Raw genomic sequence first — 19341 nt, 5'->3', positions numbered from 1 at the left:
CTGATAATCTGCATGATTTTAGGGTAGAAGAGCGATGGGAAGGGATTGTTTTGCAAATATTGAAAGGAAAGCTAATATATCATCTTTCACTCTCCCTATCTTTTAACTAGGGCATAAAATGGCATAAACTGAATCTATAATATGAAATTGCCCAGAAAAGGGACTTGTTTGTGACATGAGGCTAAATCTAAGCAGATCCATTGGTGAATTGTGACAGATGGAGGGACTGTGAGACAGAAGGCAGGCACTAATCACACATAAAATGACCGGCTTGCCTCAACATGTTCCATGGATTCCAGCAAACTTTACACCCTAATCCATTTTTAGAACAAAAAACATCTGGGCCATAAATCCTCTAATCTGCCAAAACACGCTATTAAATCCCATGATTTGTTGAAAAACACTAAGATTAAAGAAAGGAAATATAAAATGGCTAACTGCCGTGTTAGGAAAGTGTTATTAATACTCTTTCTTTGTCTCAATTATGAATGTTCTGGTACTAAAGAGCCTTGTCTAATCATGTCAGATTACACGACCTCGTCGTATTGCTAGACTCTTCTATCTGATCTGCCGATTGCCAAAAAACCTAGAATACTTTCTTGCTGCTTAAACATTTCTATTGAAGAAGCTGATGTCAGATTAGCGCAGTGCTTCAGAGCTGGAAGGCTTCTAAATGATCCGTGTCCTTCCCCCTTACTAAGCACAGACTGAGCATCCTCCTCTGATCTCCTTAAGGCAGAAAGAGAAGTTCCAGGGTCGGCGATAGAAAGGGGAGCCTTGAGAGCTACTATATATTTTGCTTTTCTGAGCTAAATTCATTGGAATGTATTCAAAAGAACAAAACATCCTTGTTCATTATAAATACAATATGAATCATGAACAACTATTTAGATCTGGGTCAGCCCTTTAGGGTTAATATGTACTTAAAATTACGGTCGTTTTTAACCTTACATTATCCTCAACATCTGGACTTGGTTCTCCTGCACAACCTTCTTAATATATTATTCTTGAACTCATTCTGTTCACGAACACTACCACTCTAGAAAGAAATGCAGCTCTTAAATGACAGGGATGGTCTTGGTATGTGTTCGTTTAGTAAAAGATCTTAAGAGGATCAGCCGTTTTTCCTATCCTCTAACCCCTGTTTATGTACAGCCTGGTTCCATGTGTTTTTGTAGTCTCTTTAGCTTCTCCAGAGCACAAATATACTTGAAATGATTTGGCACATGACACTGAATAAAAGTATGAATTCTTTATGCTTTTTAGGCACTGCCAAGATAACAATGTGTAGGAAAAATCATTAATATAGATGCAGAAAGGATGCATCTATTACTACGAGGGTGAATAACTGACAGACATACATATGTTCTGTAATGGCTATTTCCAATGTGAGATGTGTTTCTGTGCAGGTGGATATAGGTGCTCGCTTTAAAAGAAACATTCTTGCTTTCAGAGACTTGAATTTTAGTTAAAATGCTATATGAAATTCTAACATTGTATCTGCTGTGTTAAATCATAAAGCCGTTTACATATTACAGAGTTGAATCATAACAGGATTGTTTGCTGGTTCTTTACATTTTGTTCTCATCACAGTCACCAACTTCCCAGTTTTGCTGATTCCCTCTCTCAGTAAATGGCCTCACCTCCAATTCTGGAAAGACCAATAAGGCTGAACTCTCACCTTCCTGCCCCACCCTGACTCCTACCCCAGGCTAGCTTCAAATCGATCTCCATGTATGCCCACTGCCACCTCCTGTTTCAATGAAAATGGCACCGCTACTTTTATTCAAGGCAAATCCCCCAAACTCATGCTCTAGATTTCTATACCTCTCTACCGGTTATTCTCTTTCACATTTACATCATCCACTTGAACTTCTCTACTATCGTTACCACCTCAACTTGTAAGTACTTAAGATTCTCCTCCTGAAACAAGCAAATAAAGTCTCTTAACTTTGTGTTGCCCTCTCGTTCCAATCCTGTTTCTTTACCTTCCAAGCCAAGCTTCTCAAAGATCCATATCATACTCCCCCATTCCTTCCTCACTCTCCCATTCCTGCTACAGTCTTGTTTCCACGCCCCTTGCTCTTTCAAATGCCAAACCCAAGGGACACTTTCCGTCCTGGCAGAAACAGCACTGGCAATCCCTTTGTTACTGGCACTCCTTCCTTCCTTGTTTCTCATCATAGCACTGGATCCTCATCTCTGACTTCTCCATCTTCATATCCTTGCCTGGGATCTTACTTCATTTGCTCCTTAGATTTGGTCCAAGGTTTCCATCACCAGAAAATAATTTGTGCTTTGGAGTCGGATAAGCCTAAATTAAAATCCTAACATTGCTACTTACTAGCTATATAAATTGTACATATTGTTTTACCTTTCTAAATCTCACTGGTTTTATTGGTTACATGGAATAACCTCACTAGATAAACATGACATTGCAAAGATTAAATGAGTTAATATAGTCTCTTAGCATAATAAATGGTCCATGAAAGTTTTTCAGTAACTGTCAGTTTACAAAATGGCATAGTGAAATAGGTAGAATTTGGGCATTGGATTCAGATGGATCCAGGTTTCTGCTTCTTAGGAAGTGTGATATTTGCCAAATTATAACACTTAATTTCACTGAGTTTCCATTTCTTTCAACTGTAAAATGAACATAAGGTTGATGGACGAATTAAATGACATAACACATGTGCAGGAGTAGATAACACTTGGTACACCTGAGGAGGCAGTAAAAAATGTTAATTCTTTTCTCTTTTTCCTCTTTCATTTTCCCTATATGCTCATCCTCAGCAGTCTTGTTGCACGGCTTTGACCATTATGATAAAATCTGTGAGGGGATATCATTTCTTGTTGGCATAGAGGTTCAGTGAAATGGGAGTCACCCATTAGAGTTCAAAGGACCCCAAATGATCACTTGCTACATTTTATTCTGCCTTCATTATATATTCAGGCAGCAAGTACATCTTAGGATCAGAAGCAAGTGTTTAGGAGAGGTTTGGTGAGCTTCTTAGAGGGAAAATGGGAGGGCAAAGGCCAATATGGCTTCCAGTTAGTGCCTCAAATGAGATTTGGGAAATGCAGGTTAGGGTTCATTAATGTAAGAAATGTATGAGAGTCTGTGACTGTGTTAAATTTACCACAATTTGATTTTTTTTATACCTTGGTGTTTCTTCTTAACCATAACCAACAAAATTCTCAAAATTAAAATGGTCTCTGTTATATATTTTCAGGGGCAGAAAAAGAGGGACAAACTGGAAAGTCCAATCTTAGAGGGGATACAATCTAAACAGAAAGAGTGAGTAAATGGCTGCTCCACAAGGGAAGAGCCTGTTAAAAGGTAGAAGGAAAAACAGTAAACTACTTGTAATGGGTTGAATTGTGTCTCTCAAAAAGATATGTCTGTGCCCTAACCCCTGGTATCTGTGAATGTGTCCTTATTTGGAAACCGAGTCGTTGCAGATGTTTAAATTAAGAATCTTGAAATGAGATCACGCTGGATTTACAGTGGGCCTTAAATTCAATGATTCGCGTTCTTCTAAGAGAAAGGAGATTTGACACATAGACACAGGGGAGAAGGCCACGTGAGCATGGAGGCAGACACTGGAGTTATGCATCTGTAAGCCAAGGAATACCAAGGATTGCCAGTAGCCTCTAGGAGCTGGGAGAGAGGCACAGAACAGATTCTCCCTCAGAGCCTCCAGAAGGAACTAAACCCTGCTGACACTCTGACTCTGGATTTCTTTCTAGCTTCCAAATAGTAAGAGAATAAATTTGCTTTAAGTGACCCAGTTTATAGTAATTTGTTGTGGCGGCCTTCCAAACCAACATATGGCAATTGGTCTTAAGGATGCTCCTAACACTCAAGGGGTGATCCCAAGGACTGTAGAATACCTACCGCCTGCCTCACACGCTTTCTGATTTCCAGGTACACGTATCTACCAAGCTTCTCTACTGGAATGTCCCATGCAGCATGGCTAGCACAGAATTCATCGTCTTCCTACTGCCTCAATCCGTTCTTTCTACATTCCATATTCCCTTTCCAGTTGCCCATCCAGTCACTTGGGAGCCGTCTAAGATACCTCCTTCACCCCATATGTACAAAAGACAAACAAGCTCTGGAGTTATGCCTCCTCCTCAGCTCTCAAATGTGCTTTTTCTCGATCTCCACTGGCCTCTGCTTTCGCTAAAGCCACCTCATATCTCACCTGGGCTAATGCCTTCACCTCTTAACTAGTTTCCCTATCTTTAAGCTTACATCCCTTGAACATATCTCCTACTCTTCTTCCAGATAAAGCATTCCGAAATATTCCAAAAAAGGGAATTTGAATCACGTCACTTTACCTGATTAAAAACCCATCTCTTACTACCCTAGTGCTTAAAGGAGCATTTCATAAGTTGATGATCTGTATATTCTGTGAAAAAATAATTCCATGTTCAAAAAAGTGTGGGAAACACTAAATTAAAGTTAAAAAGGTTTCTTCATTGCATGTATTCTCAAAATCTTGAATATGTTAATGTGCACTGTGAATCTTCCAGAGATAACAACAGTATGTAGAGTTTCCCAAATATCCTGGAACAAGAAACTCTTTAATGTTCCCCCAAAAACATCATTCTGGGATAAATTCCAAACACTTTAAAATGGCCTAAAAGTCTCATGATATCAACTCTGCTTATCCTTCCTGCATCATTTCCTGCTGGTCTCTCAAGACCTCTGTGCTTAAGCTGCACAGAACTATTTCCTGTTCCAGGGACAGGCCCTCCTCCTCCCCACCCCTCCTCTGTCTCCCAAGCTTTTTTCTTATACTGAAATAGTGGCTTTCTGGTGTGTTTGGGAATTAACTCAAGTGTCACCCCTTCTGTAAGGACCTTCCTGACATACCCTAGACATGCTCCTTGGCAACCTTAGTACTTCCCATCTCCATGCTCCTGTAAAACCCTGGAGATGCTTTTACTGTCACATTGTCTTTTGTTTTCCTAAATTTATCTTTCACACCAATCTATTTGAGGGCATTTTTTTTTCTTTCAGTCTTTTATTCCTTTGGCCCGTGGTAAGGTCTGTTGAAGGAATAAATGCATATTTCTAAGTTGAAAGTAGCTACCTTTATAATTCCAAGTTCACTGATTATCTATGTCATCATATCAATGGAAGCCTGAACCATATGACACAGATTTCTTAAAATTCATGGATTTAAAGGATGCTATCAGGGTAACACAAATTCTTATTTACTTCATTTAATTATTTTATGTAGGACTTTTCAGCTGTAGTAAAAGTAAGGGCACATGAGTTTCAAGTAACTTTCAACAAATAATAATTTTTTCTTCTATTTTTTGAGGTCACTTAATCATCATCATATTTTTGGCACCCTGATATGTAGCCATTTCTTCATCTGTGAAAATTCTTGAGAATTAGATCATAAATGTGAAAGCAATTTGTAAACTGTAAAGTGCTATGCAAATATTAATTGTCAGCTGTTAAATAATATCCCTAACTTCCTGATAAACCAATGGCTTTCTATGAAATAGTTACAATATTGTTCAATAACCCACCCTCATAGAAGTTTTTTCTCATTTAAAAAATGTAAATTAACGAAATTTTAAGGTAAAATCCTCCTTCACGTCATCATATTTTAAATTAGCAAGTTGTAGAAATAAAATATCACATTACTGGACTTGAAAATATTTCCCTTAATTTTACTGAATCAATGTGCGTCTCCTACATTTGCTCAGTGAAGTTTTAATTTTCATGTACTAATGGCTCTGAGGAATGAAGGGCAAGAACAGTATGTTCCAATATCTTCCAAAGACATGACAGAACAAAGACTGTAGGTATCTAAAGCCTCAGTCCGAGACTTTCATCCGCTTATCCTCCAGGCTTAGCAAAATGTATGGCATAGAGAAGATATTCAATACTCATTTATGGGATGAGTGAGGGAAAGGATAAATAGACGACTGAGAAGAACATCTAAGGCAGAGAGGCTGCCAATAGGCAACAACTAAAAAGCAAGCAAGCAACCCAGAGACTATGCCTGTAAGTCCTCAACCTCCACGGGCTGTGAGTCTGAGCAAGTTACTAGGTGGTCATGTACATTTGTTTTCTTAAAATTAAAATAGCGGTAATAACCACAGGACTGTCTACATTGGGACAGGGACTTAGAATCCCTGGGTAAGCACTTAACTTCTTTTGTTTTTTTCTTTTTGCCCTTGGGATTATTTTTAATTGGAAAAATAGCACACAATTATACATGGATTTTCCTTCCATAAGAAAATACATATTTAAAAAAATATTTTGTTAAATACAAGCCCTGGGTGTTACACAACTGCTGACTCAATTTCAATCTGTCCTTGGTTGGGAATCAGAAAGAAGATTCATAGGACACAAGATATACCCAGTTCGCTTAAATTCAAAGCACACAAACCAAGTATCAATAGTACAGCATTAAGCTAAACAGCAATGGCATCAGGAGTTCTTGAGACATCTCAGGTGCAGATGCTAGGCCCTTGGCCTCGGGAGGAATATTCCATTGCAAGAGATGAAACCGAAGTGCACGGGAATCACTTCAATTTAGGAATGAAGCCCCTCTCATCCCTCACCTAACTTTTATACTATTCCAAATAACTCTTCTTGAAGAACAAAGCACTTAGCTTCTTTAGGCCTCAGTTCCTTACCTGGAAAATAACAATTTCTGACTAGATGACAGGGATATTTGCTCTGTCTAGTTAAAGGTCTACAATTCTAAAATAAGCTGCAGTGAAAAAATAGACTAAAAATGCTTTGATAAAAGTTTAGAGTGTTACACATATGCACAGCATAGGTTGAAAAGGCCAATAAGGGAAAGATAACATCTGGTCAAAAGATTCTAAAATTACCCATCATTCTTCTGAACTATTCATGCTTTTTAAGGAGCTTTCTTTGGAGCTGCCTACCATTTGCATACTATACAAAAGCATTCTTATAGGATACACTGTAATATTGCTCACCAACCTCAAAAACTCACTTTCTTTATTTGTAGCTAATAGATATATAGCAAAGAGCCGCATGTCATTAACGATAACTTAAGTTATCTTTTGGTTCACGGTTTTCCATGGATTATTAATGGCATAACACATTCATTCTTCTTTCAGGGGTGACCTTTACAACACCATTAATGCTCACAGCTTTTATCCAACTACATTATTACTCATTACAGTTTCAGCTTTCAACATCTGCATTTGTTGAAAAGAGAAAAGTAAATTGTAGTGGCGTCAAATCCTTGGAAAATATGAGGGATGTGTATGTGGCGGAGGGACATTTCAGGGAAAAAAAATAAGAGAAGTTTTAGTACTGGAAAAAGTCAGATGATAAATGTCATTAAATACATTCTTGTCTTTCTAAAATATTTTGTCATATTTCATCCTTGGAATGCTGAAGTAAAAAATCCTCACATGACAAAAAATGCAAATATATTAGTTATTCCCTTAGTTGAATATTCCAGTTCTGGGGATATTACAAAAGTAGCTCATATACCAACACTGCGATATTTATGAGCTTTCATGTCTATTATGCAAGTGAATCATTCTTGCCAAATAAAATATTTTTTTCTTTTACATGCTTCGGACATGAAAGCAAATCTTATCTTGGTGTCCATTTAGGATGTTGAGCAGAGTAACAGAGAGATCATAACAGAATGGTGCACAACGATAAAAAGAACACATATGCCCCAAACCATTTTCAAACCTCTCAAAACCTCAGTTTTCGCTGTTTCTTTTCTCACTGCTGCCCCACTGGCCCAGACTGACTTCCTCTTTGCAAATAATCTGGAATTCAACATTGTAGAGATAGAAGCATTTGAAATACACTCCTTCAGCTTTCCTTCTGTCCATCCCACAATTTCTCTGTAACTTTACCTCTTTTTTCCTCATTTCCTTCAGTCTTAGAGAAAAGAAGGGGCATTTCTTCTTTCCAAAGGTAATCCTCTCTCATTTCTTCTTGCTCTGTCATCACCCATGCACTCTTTCATATCTATAGATCTCTCCAACTCACCTTTGTTTATATATATATATACATATGATTTCCTATTCTAAAACCTGCCTCTACTCAGCCTTCTCAAAATACAATCCCTTCTCAACCCCAAGGTTACAAAAAGACTGATCCATATATCAGCTGCACTTTCTGTCCTCATGTTCTTCAAATCTTTATAACTGAAGTTCTGCTAAACCATTCTACAAAATCTCTCTGTTACAGTCTACGTGGCCACAACCTCCAGCTAAATCCTAAGGCGTTTCTTCTTCATGTTCTTTAACTTTTCTACAGAATATGACACCACTGAATAACCTCTCCTTTTTCAAACTTTAATTTGTCCTAGGCAAGCAGGCCATTGCCTTATCTTCATTCTTATTCTAAGATCCTCACTTGTTCTTCAAGAGCTTTCCCCCTAAAAAAAGCGTGGTGCTTTAAAAATATGTTCAAAGATACTTTGATATTCCTTCCTTCAGAGTTGGAGCCTAATTCCCCTTTCTTTGAGTTGGGCTGGACTTAGTGATTCTCTTATAATGAAAAGAATAAAGCAGAGCCTACTGTGTGTGACTTTGGAGACCAGATCATAAAAGGCACCATGGCTTTCTCTCTGCTCTCCCTGCTGGACCACTCACTCTGGGGAAAGTAAGCTGTCATGCTATGAGCAGCTCTATGGAAAGACCCACGTAGCAAAGAACTGAGGTCTTCAGCCAACAGCCATGCGAGTAAGTCATCTTGGAAAAGGATTGTCTATCTCCAGTGAAGTCTTAGGCCCTGGCTTCCATCTTGACTGGAACCGTAAGAGAGACCCTAAGCCAGGACCACCCAGCTAAATAAGCTGCTTCCAGATCCTGACCCTTAGAAGCTATGAGATAATAAATGTTGGCTGTTTTAAGCTGGTAAGATTTAAGTTACTTAGTTACACAGTAAGAGATAACTAATACAGCAGGTAATACCTATGATTCTTTACCCCACTTCTTTTCTTACCATATACTTCTTATATTCTTATTTGCTCTGATGGCTTCCAGAACCTCATTAAGGAATAATTTCCATGTCTAAAATTCTAGCACCCCTTTCACATATCAGATTTGCATTAACAATGTCCTCCTGAACTTCTCTATCTAAATGGCTTCTTAAGTTTCAAATTCAACACTTACTGAATTTTTATGTTTATGTCTTCCCCCAAACCTGCTTCCACTCTGGTCTTCTCTTTCACAGTTCAGGGAGGCACTATTCTGTCTATTTTATAAATTCAAAATCCCATACTCTTCTGCCTCCAGCTTGAACCTCACCCGGTACATTCCATTGTGGATAAGTTACATCAATTCTTCTTTAATGACACCTCTTCAATCTATTCTCTCCTTTGTTTTACCATTGCTTATTTCTATTTCGTGTAACTTACTCTCGTCCTACACTAAAATAATGACTTCCCTGATTCCAGTCCCTTTCTGCTGTCAATACTCTTCTTAAAGTTCTAATCAGATTGGTATCTGGAGAAAAAGTCAAAAATTTCTTAGGATAGCATCAAATCAGATTCCATCTACCTCTTTCAGTTTTGACTCTGATCACTTTCCACTACACTCATTCTATATGTTAGCCAAATCAGTGCACTTCTCAAAAATATGATATTTTACTCTGGGTTCTATTTTACAGCCTAAAATGCCTAGGGATGCATCTCTTCTTAAAGGCTCCATTTGAATTAGCCTATCCTTCAGCCTTCCCAAATAGAATCTAATACTCTCCTCTTCTTGACTCTAGCATTGTTATCTGTGCTCTGGAATAGCACTCACAATAGCTGATTTGTACTATTAAGATACATGACTTCCCCCCAACTAAACCCTAGCTGGGGTTTGTGCTAGCTGGTCTGTGCTAGCTTCCTCATAACTGTATGAAAATAATAAGCATCAATAAATGTGGGTTGAAGTAAGCATTGGGTTGGCCAAAAAGTTCGTTCGGGTTCGCTGTAAGATGTTATGAAGATCCCAAACGAACTTTTTGGCCAACCCAACATTTACAGTCTAGTTTACGTGTTACTAAACTAAAACTATTGGAATTTCTTAAAAGTTAGCTTATAGAAGCATTTTCTAGTGTTTGCTTACTCTACTGAAATGACAATTATGGAGAAGCAAAGAGACCGACTTTTTATAATACTTTGGTGTGTACAAGTTAAGTTTCAAGCGACTCGGAACTGAGAAAAAATTGACATCCTGATGGTTGGGTGCTCATCCAGGCAGAATGTATTTCATCATTACGTATACTTTGTACACATCACACAAAATGGAAATAAATTTAAATGACTGAAAAGGCAAGTCACCTAACAACAACAATCTGGAAGCATTGCTCTCTGTGATTAGTCAGGCCTCTTTTTCATAAACTTAAGAACATCAGTTATATCAACAAACGTAACCAGTTCAATGAGATTCTCAGGGGGACATTATAACTTGGACTTCAGTTATAAATTTCAATTGCATGTTTAAAACAGACCTATGAGGTTCATCATATTGAAACTCTCCTATGGAACTAAAGCCATGCAGAGGGTATGCGTGATTTGCCATTAAAAGATGCTTTCATTCAATTGCCATAAACAGAAAATGAGCAAGAACAAAAGAAACAGAACTTACCTATTGTGCTAACTCTGGCTGAAGGACTAGCTAATGATGCTGGGACAGAGGCTTTGAGGGGGCCTGCCCCACTGTTTATTCTCAGAGCTGGCATATGGGGAGAGGTGGGTGATGTGGGTGATTTGCCATCAGAGGTCTTGGGTTTAGCTGATAGGTTCAGTGGCTGTGCCACTTCATCCTGCAATGATCATTAGAACATGAGCTGTGATAAGGAAAGTCTGATTAAAAATGCCTAGAAAAACACAGGTTTACTGCCTGTCATTTCCCATCAAATACTCTACCAGTGATCTTAACATTCAGTCTGAACATTACAGTGTTTGGTTAGCTGTCAACAACGGCACTTTCAACTACATATCGTTAAAAAACCTTTGGTATAAGAGAAAGTACATGTGCACTCAACTATCCAGAAAGCATATAATTGATGACACCTGTAAGAAATATTCTTAAAGAAGATATTATTTGTACTATTCATTTTTATTGAGAGACAATGCATAATTCGCATGAAACTATGATGTAGATTATTTTTTTTTCAACCTCCAAAGAATAGGTGTTGAGTCCCAAGCATCTTTGGACCCTGGTGCTTAGAGTACCCAGAATATCCCATCATGGAGGAGCTAAATGGTGAGTACCTCTGATTAGAACTGTTCTCCAAATTAAATACAAAAAAGAAGAAAACTTTCTAACTTTCTTAGAAAATAATCTTTTCTCCTAGGTTTCACAGAAACACTTTAGGGTTTGATCTAAAAATGAACATAAACATAATTAGCATTATATTAATATATACTATTTATTTATATGCGACGCTGTTCTAAACACTTAATATTACATTTTTAAAAATCCAGATTTGTTTTCCAGATTTTCCTTACAGTGTACTACATGGTAGTATGAAGAGCTGCATGTGGTCAGCTCAGCATGTATGGCAATTTCCAATTGTTCTAGGCTTGAATCGGTCAAGTTTACATAGTTTACATTCTATTTTATACCTTTCTACATTAGCTCTTATGTAAGTTCGTATGTAAAATTTACGGATACAATTATCACTAAAATGTCTATCACAATATATAAGATCAGATAATCTTAACATTATATTACTTTTCTTTCACTGCAAAGAGAGTTATTCTTTTTTTGTGCTCTAAAATTGGAATATTGTGTCATTTGTACTTTAGTGTTTACCTTATATCCAATTTTACATAGGTATTATTGGAGAACAAAAATTTAGTATCCACTTAGGTTCATCTTCATGAGTTAAGAACACAAAATATCTATCAGTAATAGCAGGGTAACTTGTTGAAAGTGGAACAATTTAGAATCAAATGGTGTGATGTGGTGACATGGAAACATATTAATCAATGTGTATAAAATTTGATGTATATATTTACCCCAAAGCATTGAAATAAATCACTTTACAAAAGTGGTAAAAAATGGTATATAATATGATATTTCAAATTTATATTTTTAAAAGTGATTTATTGTTATTTGATTCCATGGTTAGCTTCACTTAGGAAACTTAGGAACAGGCTAGGGAAAATTACACTTGAACATTTTTTTTCAATTCTATTTTCTGTCTCAGAGAAAATAACAATTATTTGAAAATCCATGAGATAATTCAAATGGCAATCCGGGATCATGTTAGATGCATAATAAATTATTGACCATGATATCAAATTTATATGAATTCACAGAATCTTGGAAGGAAGTAAAATAATTCCATGACTGGCTCAATATACAATTTTGAACTAAGCATTTTAAAAACTACAGGGCAAAAATCCCTTCCAGATCTTTCAACATTTAGTTGAGCTAGTCAGCCATAATCCTTATATATGATGGCAGATCCCCAGGAATATTGTTTTTTTTTCCCTATACTCCAGTATGGATGAGAACTTCTCAAAATGCGATCCTTGAACTGGTACCATCAGCACCACCTGGGAACTTGTTAGAAAAGCAAATTCTCAATCTTAGAAACTTTGGAGGTAGGTTCCAGCAACCTGTGTTTTAACAAGCATATCCAGGTGATTCTGATGCATACTAACATTTCAGAGACACTGTCTTATATAGTATAAAGGGAGATTATTAAAAATTTTTATTTACTAGGCTTCAAAACCCTTTAAAAATCTTCCTTAATATAAGGAGGTAACATTGAAAATATGTAATGTTATCTCAATCTTTAAAATTTTATCAGAACATATCATATGCTAATAATAATAAATGAAAAGGTATATGCATAATAAACAAAATGCTACTGAGATTCAGTGGGCCAATGAGGATTAGAATTCAGATTTTCTCCCCCTTATTCAGCCTAAATATCCTGTCATATCGGAGCTTTATCAACTATTTACTATGCAACTGTAAATATTCTAGGCACTTTTTCCCTTATGAAAGTTGTACCTGCTTAGTACTTTCTATATGAAACTACAGGCTTTTGTCATGATAGCCTGAACACTTCTTTTGACAGCATCACAACTCTTAGAAAAGTTTTGAGGGGATACCTGGAGAAATTACAGGTCGCTGTTTCACTTGACTGTGCAGAAAGAAAGGAACATATTCCCAGAGTTGCAACAGAGATTTATGAGTACAGAGGAAATCGAGTGTGGGTGTGTGTACTGGGGGAGAGGTGGCGTCCATGAAGATGATGCAGACGTGGGTGCTGATGGGGTGAAATGTCATACGCTTAGCTTTAAGCATTAAGAACTATTACATGCGCATACTAAAAAATGACTACCAAAGCACTGATTAGAGCAAGAGACCCACTGGAAATCTTAATATTCTCCTGTATTCGAGGCAGCACAGAAGTCTGAAAGCCAAAAAGTGCAAAGCCCCAAGGACATAATAGAGGTTGACAGTTCCAAAGTTGATAGAAATGTCATTCAAAATTGCCCTTTCATTCTCTTTCATTGTGTGACCAGGCTAATAGTATATTAATAAGAACCCACATGCTCGATCCTTATACTGGTAACTATATAAATAATTTTGACCCATTATATGATATTATTTCACAATTTGCTTCTTTTCATAATTTACTACTGAGCTACTATACCAAATGCCCATTACTCATGAAGAATACAAAAATTACAGTAGTTTCCCATTTTCTATTAATTATTTTTCATTTGACTAGATGAAAATTTAAAAACCCTAACTATAAAATGGAACTGGACTATTTATTTATGACATGCGTTGTCATAATTACGAATATGCACAATAAACGCAAAAGGTAAGGTTTTTTCTACGTTGTTTTTTCATTTGCGATATCTTATTATTTAGGAGAAATGTGAGAGCTTAGCATGATTAACCAGTATTCTTAACAAATAAAACATATATTTAAAAATTATAAATAAATACTTTACATATAAAAGAATGTAAGTAATTTTCAAGGTCAGGAAAGCAGTGGAAGAGATAGCATTTCTATCAAGTACACTGTCAGGCAGTGAGGAAAGCAATTTCCTTTTAATTACTTGTCCACTTGTTGAATGATGTTGCCAGTTGGAACTTTCAGAAATAGCATATTTCATACTTATTTCATTTATACAGAAAGTAATAGTTAAGAAGAATCCTACGTAGCTGTTGAGTAGCTCTAAACTTGTATATGATAATTATAAGGCAAGCATTTAAGCTTAAGTAAATGTGTAAGCTAGGGTAAGCAAGTTTTAACTAGCTGAAGGCTATATTCTACATAGTTATGGAATCACTATAAATATTTCACATCATTTATTTAATCTTTAATACTGTGAAGTAATGAATAACCTCAGAAAGGAAACTAATGCTCAGAAAGGTCTAATGAAACCCAGGTTTTTGGACTCAACATACAATACTCTTTTCATTTACATGATGAATTTAAACCTAAAGAGATGTTGATGAAATATAATTTCTGGAATTCAGCCCTAACCATATAATTCTATCACATAATAAACCACATAAAGGTCAGTACACATGCAATAAAATGAACTAATACACACATTTGGTACTGTATACATTAGTTTAAAAGTTAAAGCACAAATTGTTAACTTGTTTTGGTGATTTTTTAAATGCTCCTCTGTTCTCTACACCATATAGCATCGAAAATTTCCTTCAGTAATGCTAAAGACTTATAAAATTAGACTATTCTTTGAGAAAAATACCAAAGGTTCATGTACAATATGGCAGAAAATATAACAATTCATACAATAATGTGCGAGAATACTATTTTGCACGTCCAAATACAAGTTTTAGGAACCAATTCATGATTATACATTCCCCTAATAAGGAATTATCTAATCTTAGTTAGATAAATTTAAAATCGTTAACAAGAATGCAAAACGAGGACAATCCAAAAATCATATAGTTCAGGCATGTTCCACTTATTTAGCTACTATGACTTGTCTCAAAGCAAACATTTCACTTAACATCAGCTTGTGGTCACAGTACTAGAAATATTGTGGCGGTTCTAATGAATTTGTATCCCAATCCCACACACATATAAATTATAAATGAGATAAAGAAAAGAATTCGACACACATATATTGCCTTAGATGCACTGAAGAAATACCAGTTGTGATCATGAACGCAGGGATGATTCCACAAAAACTTAACAAACACTGTAAAATAACTATATAAAGTTAAAATATATTTCATTCACATGGTTTTCAAATCATAAGTTTATGCTAGGAAAAACATGTTACTCTATTATAACTGTATCATATCCATAATTTTATAATGTGCAGAGACCAAATTAGTTAGGAAATCAAACATAATTTATCAAAGAAAAATCATTCTCCAGAATCCTGGAGGGTTATTTCTCTCTCCCCACTCCTTAGCCTTCATTCATTTTTTTGTGAAGGAATTTTAATAGAGAACTAGAGAAGAGGGATACCAGTAAAGAAGTCTACTTCTTTCTTCCTATTTGCACTCTTGTCCTTCACAACATAGAGCTATACCCACATGCAGGATTCTGGACCACAAGATGTACCATTAAGGATGTGCAAATGATTATATCTTTCAGAATAAAACTTTCATCTTTATTTACTTCTTTATTCATTCTCATTATCTAATTGATGATCCAGTTCATGCCATATCACACTTGTCCCCAAATTCCACTTCCTTAAATATTTACCTAAAGTAGTTATTGAAAATCAAACATTTATTTGGCAGTTAACAAATTTATAGCACTCTGATGACAAAGAACAAGAACATATACATTTATTCAATCATCCATCCATTCGTTATTTATTGAATGGAATTTCAACCATTTAATAATGGCTATTATATGTTGGGCATTAGAAAAATGGAAATCACTTGACATCTAGGCATGTGGCTTTGAAACTTTAGTTTTGTGCGGCCAGTAATAAAGGAACAAAGAGGCGCATTTACTTTTCATTCAAGCCCTAGGTATAGAGGTATGTGGAACTGTGTCTTATTTTAGCTGAATTCTTGAAGGACAGTTTGTCTACGCATTTAATACGTTGTTTCATTTATAAATATGCTTTGATTCTTTAATAGCCATGCAATGACTTAATAAAATATATATATATAATTTCAGGCTACTTCCTGTGCCCAATTTGAAAACTGTCCCCATACCTATCATAAATACTCATGTATAGTAAGTAGCAATACTAACATATGGGAGGAGTAAAAGCATTCATGAAACATGCTGCAAAATTAATCACGATACTGTTATTATCCTCTCTGATGAAATAATTGTATTAAATTAAGTAGGGAAGCTACATGACAGGCTGAATTGCACAATGTGCACTGAGGCCGCACCTCTCTTCCCTAGCTTGTGTTCACATTCATCTTTCTCTTCTTCTGTCCCTATTGTTCACTGTAAGAGCCCTCTTTCACCTTTCCCACCCAAATAAGGCTTTTCTTCCCTACGGTTTAGTAGAAAAAACAGTAAACAGTAGAGAGAAAAACAAAACAAATATCATGAGATCTACAAAAAGACTGGTGTGTCCTTGATTTTTCCTTCATGAAGAATTTAGATGAGAAAAGGTTTACGTTTATGTGCAAGAGTCAATTAAAGTAATATAACATAAAACAAAGTGTAACAATCTTAAAATTATTTTCTTAGCTCCTGAAGAATTAGGAATCCTACTCAGGTGGCCACCCTAACTCTATACTTAGTAGCTTCCTGTCACCGGAAAATCAAGTTTATCATCTTAGAGAGCATGTAGTCCTGAAGTCCTTTTCATGAACACACCCTTACTTTTGGACTTCCAGATTGCAAGATGCCTTGTTAACCAGGTAGAGAGAACTCCAGGAATTCTCTGATGGGTATGCTTTTGCTGTGTTAATGTTACCCTTAGACTTGATTGCCATTTAAATTCAAGTCTTAAGTTATTCAGCTGACGGTAATATGCTCTAGCTTCTCATTTGCCTTCCTCATTTTGCCATTTTACACTTTTGCTTAATGTACGCCTGCTTCTTTTAAAAGTGGATGTTAGCAGTGTAGTTGGGGAACATTTGCTTCAATGTGGTAATTACACATCGCTTTTACATTCATACTGTTGGCCCTTAATTAATTTAAATGTGTTCAAATCGTATTCATCATTTAATTTGTTGTTTAAAATGCCCCCTGTTCTTTCCCTGTTAATACCTAGATAGTTTATTTTCCTTGTTTTCTGACTTCATTGATTTAAAGCCTCAAAACTGTAAATTATACCCACAAACACACCCATACACATATTTGAAAACAAGGAGAGGAAAGATCGTGGCTTCTGGAATATCAGTAATATTTCACATTCATTTTTTAATGAAATAATTTCTTTGAAATTTCTAAACCAAATAATGTCATTCTTTCTACACACAAAGTTCTTCTGTGATAGCCGGCTTCCACAATGGCCCCCAATAATTCCTGCCTCCTGGTATTCCCCTGTGCATTCCCCTCCCACAGTGAATAGGACTGATCTACATAACCAACAGGATACTGCAGAAATGACAGTTTGACTCCTGATGCTAGGTCATAAAAGACATTGCAGCTTACACTTTCCTCTTTCTTGAATAACTTGGTCTGGGGTGGCAGGGTTTCTCAACTTCGGCACTACTGATTTTTGGCTGCATAACTCTTTGTTGTGAGTGACTGTCCTGTGCATTGCAGAATGTTTAGCGGTATCCCTGGCCTCTACCAGTAGATGCTTGTAGCACTCCTGCCCAAGTTGCAGCAACCGAAATTATAGCCAGACACTGCCAAATGTTTCTTGAGGGACAAAATCACCCTCAGGGGTAAGTCAGTTGCCATGTTGTGAGGACACTCAAACAACCAATGGAGAGATCCACCTGGCAAGGAACTGAGGCCTCCTGCCAATAACCAGTACTTCTATGTTAGGCATGTGAGTAAGCCACTTTGCAAGTGGATGTACTAGCACCAGTCAAGTTTTCAAATGACTGCAACCCCAGTGAATATACCAGTACCAGACAAGCTTTCAAATGACTAACCTCAGTTGACAACTTGATTGCAACCACATGAGACTCTTAGCCAGATCCACCCAAGTAATCTACTCTCAAATTCATGACCCACAGAAACTGTGTGAGATAAGTGTTTGTTGTCTAAAGTCACTAAATTTGGGGATATTTTGTGAGGCAGCTGAATACTGAATCCATCCTCTAAAAGAGAAGACTGTAGCCAATATATGTTACGTTCTTATATGATTCCAAAGCATTTTTTACCAAGACCTCATTTTGACTCCTGGAAAAATACTTGTGTCTCATTCTTCAACCATAATATGTGAATACATTTCATGAATCTTCCTCAGTTTTATTTACTTTGAGAGCTAGTTGTCATTCTTTTCTCCTTTTTCTTTCCTTCTCTTTCTTTTAATATTTCCTCTCCCTTCTCTTGAACATTTCTAACTTAGCTTTTGAGACTTTAATTTTAGATAAACTCTCTATCTAACTGCTACTTTTTATTTTCAAAACGTTCTAAAAATAAACTGTAGAAATATAGTTTCTGTACATTTACTTAGAAGAGTGTCATATGGGAAGATCTTCAGCTCACAATACCAAATGAAAACCCACTCACAGAAATTCTGCAGAGTAAATTTTCTGAACTATTTGAAAAGGAGAAGAACAGGAGGAATACAAGTGTCAACAATAATATTTGATGAGAACAGTGATAACACGAAACAGTATAAAATGTATGGTGTTTCAGATTCACCTTTGTTTAACCTCTGGTCCCTGGACAGCTTCAAATTCCTAATAATAATCGTTATTTTGTCCTATGGTATTCATTACATCTGGATGATTGCTATTATCTTTTAAAATGATTTACAGTTCTTCGACCAAGAGGCTAAAAGAAAGCACACAGCAGTAAGAGTTGATGTTAATAATCATACCAGTTCCTTTTATTAAACTCTAAATGTAAATCTCCAAAAGCTTTTAAAAAATGCTTTTAGAGAAATTAGAGTTGGTCATTCCGTGTACAAGAAGAATTAAATGTTTTCTTGGCACCACCTGATCAGCCCTTAAACTAATAATTAGAAAGCATTTGTCACTGTTACTTTTCTGTTAGCTCCACTTGAATATATGTGAAAAAAACCCCAAGAACTCCAAATTTATCAGATGTTGGAATGGATTCACATGCAAAAAAGCAGAAGTCCTCAGAGCAATACAGATTCATAACATGAAATTTAAGGAAGTAGAAGCCATACTGATCAAATTCTACTACCACCTCTATGGTGGGGATGGTATTTCTACCTGTACCTGAATGTACAGAACCAACCTCTCTACCTCAATCTACAAAAGGAATTAATATCAAAA

General features: G+C 36.2%; 1 protein-coding gene across 11 annotated transcripts in view; it reads right to left on the bottom strand.

Annotated features, from left to right (window-relative positions):
• SOX5 (SRY-box transcription factor 5) overlaps positions 1-19341 on the bottom strand; it is a 992512-nt gene that overhangs the window by 28180 nt on the left and 944991 nt on the right. For all 11 annotated transcript variants that reach the window (XM_061206370.1, XM_061206379.1, XM_061206380.1 and 8 more), the window contains one exon: positions 10618-10795. In XM_061206370.1, coding sequence (XP_061062353.1) covers positions 10618-10795 — 178 coding nt within the window. The remainder of the gene's footprint in view (positions 1-10617; positions 10796-19341) is intronic.

The sequence above is a fragment of the Eubalaena glacialis genome, chromosome 11 (assembly GCF_028564815.1).
Source record: "Eubalaena glacialis isolate mEubGla1 chromosome 11, mEubGla1.1.hap2.+ XY, whole genome shotgun sequence".
Lineage (NCBI taxonomy): Eukaryota > Metazoa > Chordata > Mammalia > Artiodactyla > Balaenidae > Eubalaena > Eubalaena glacialis.
The sequence above is the reverse complement of the archived record's forward strand: the minus strand, read 5'-3'. Positions and strand labels throughout refer to the sequence as shown.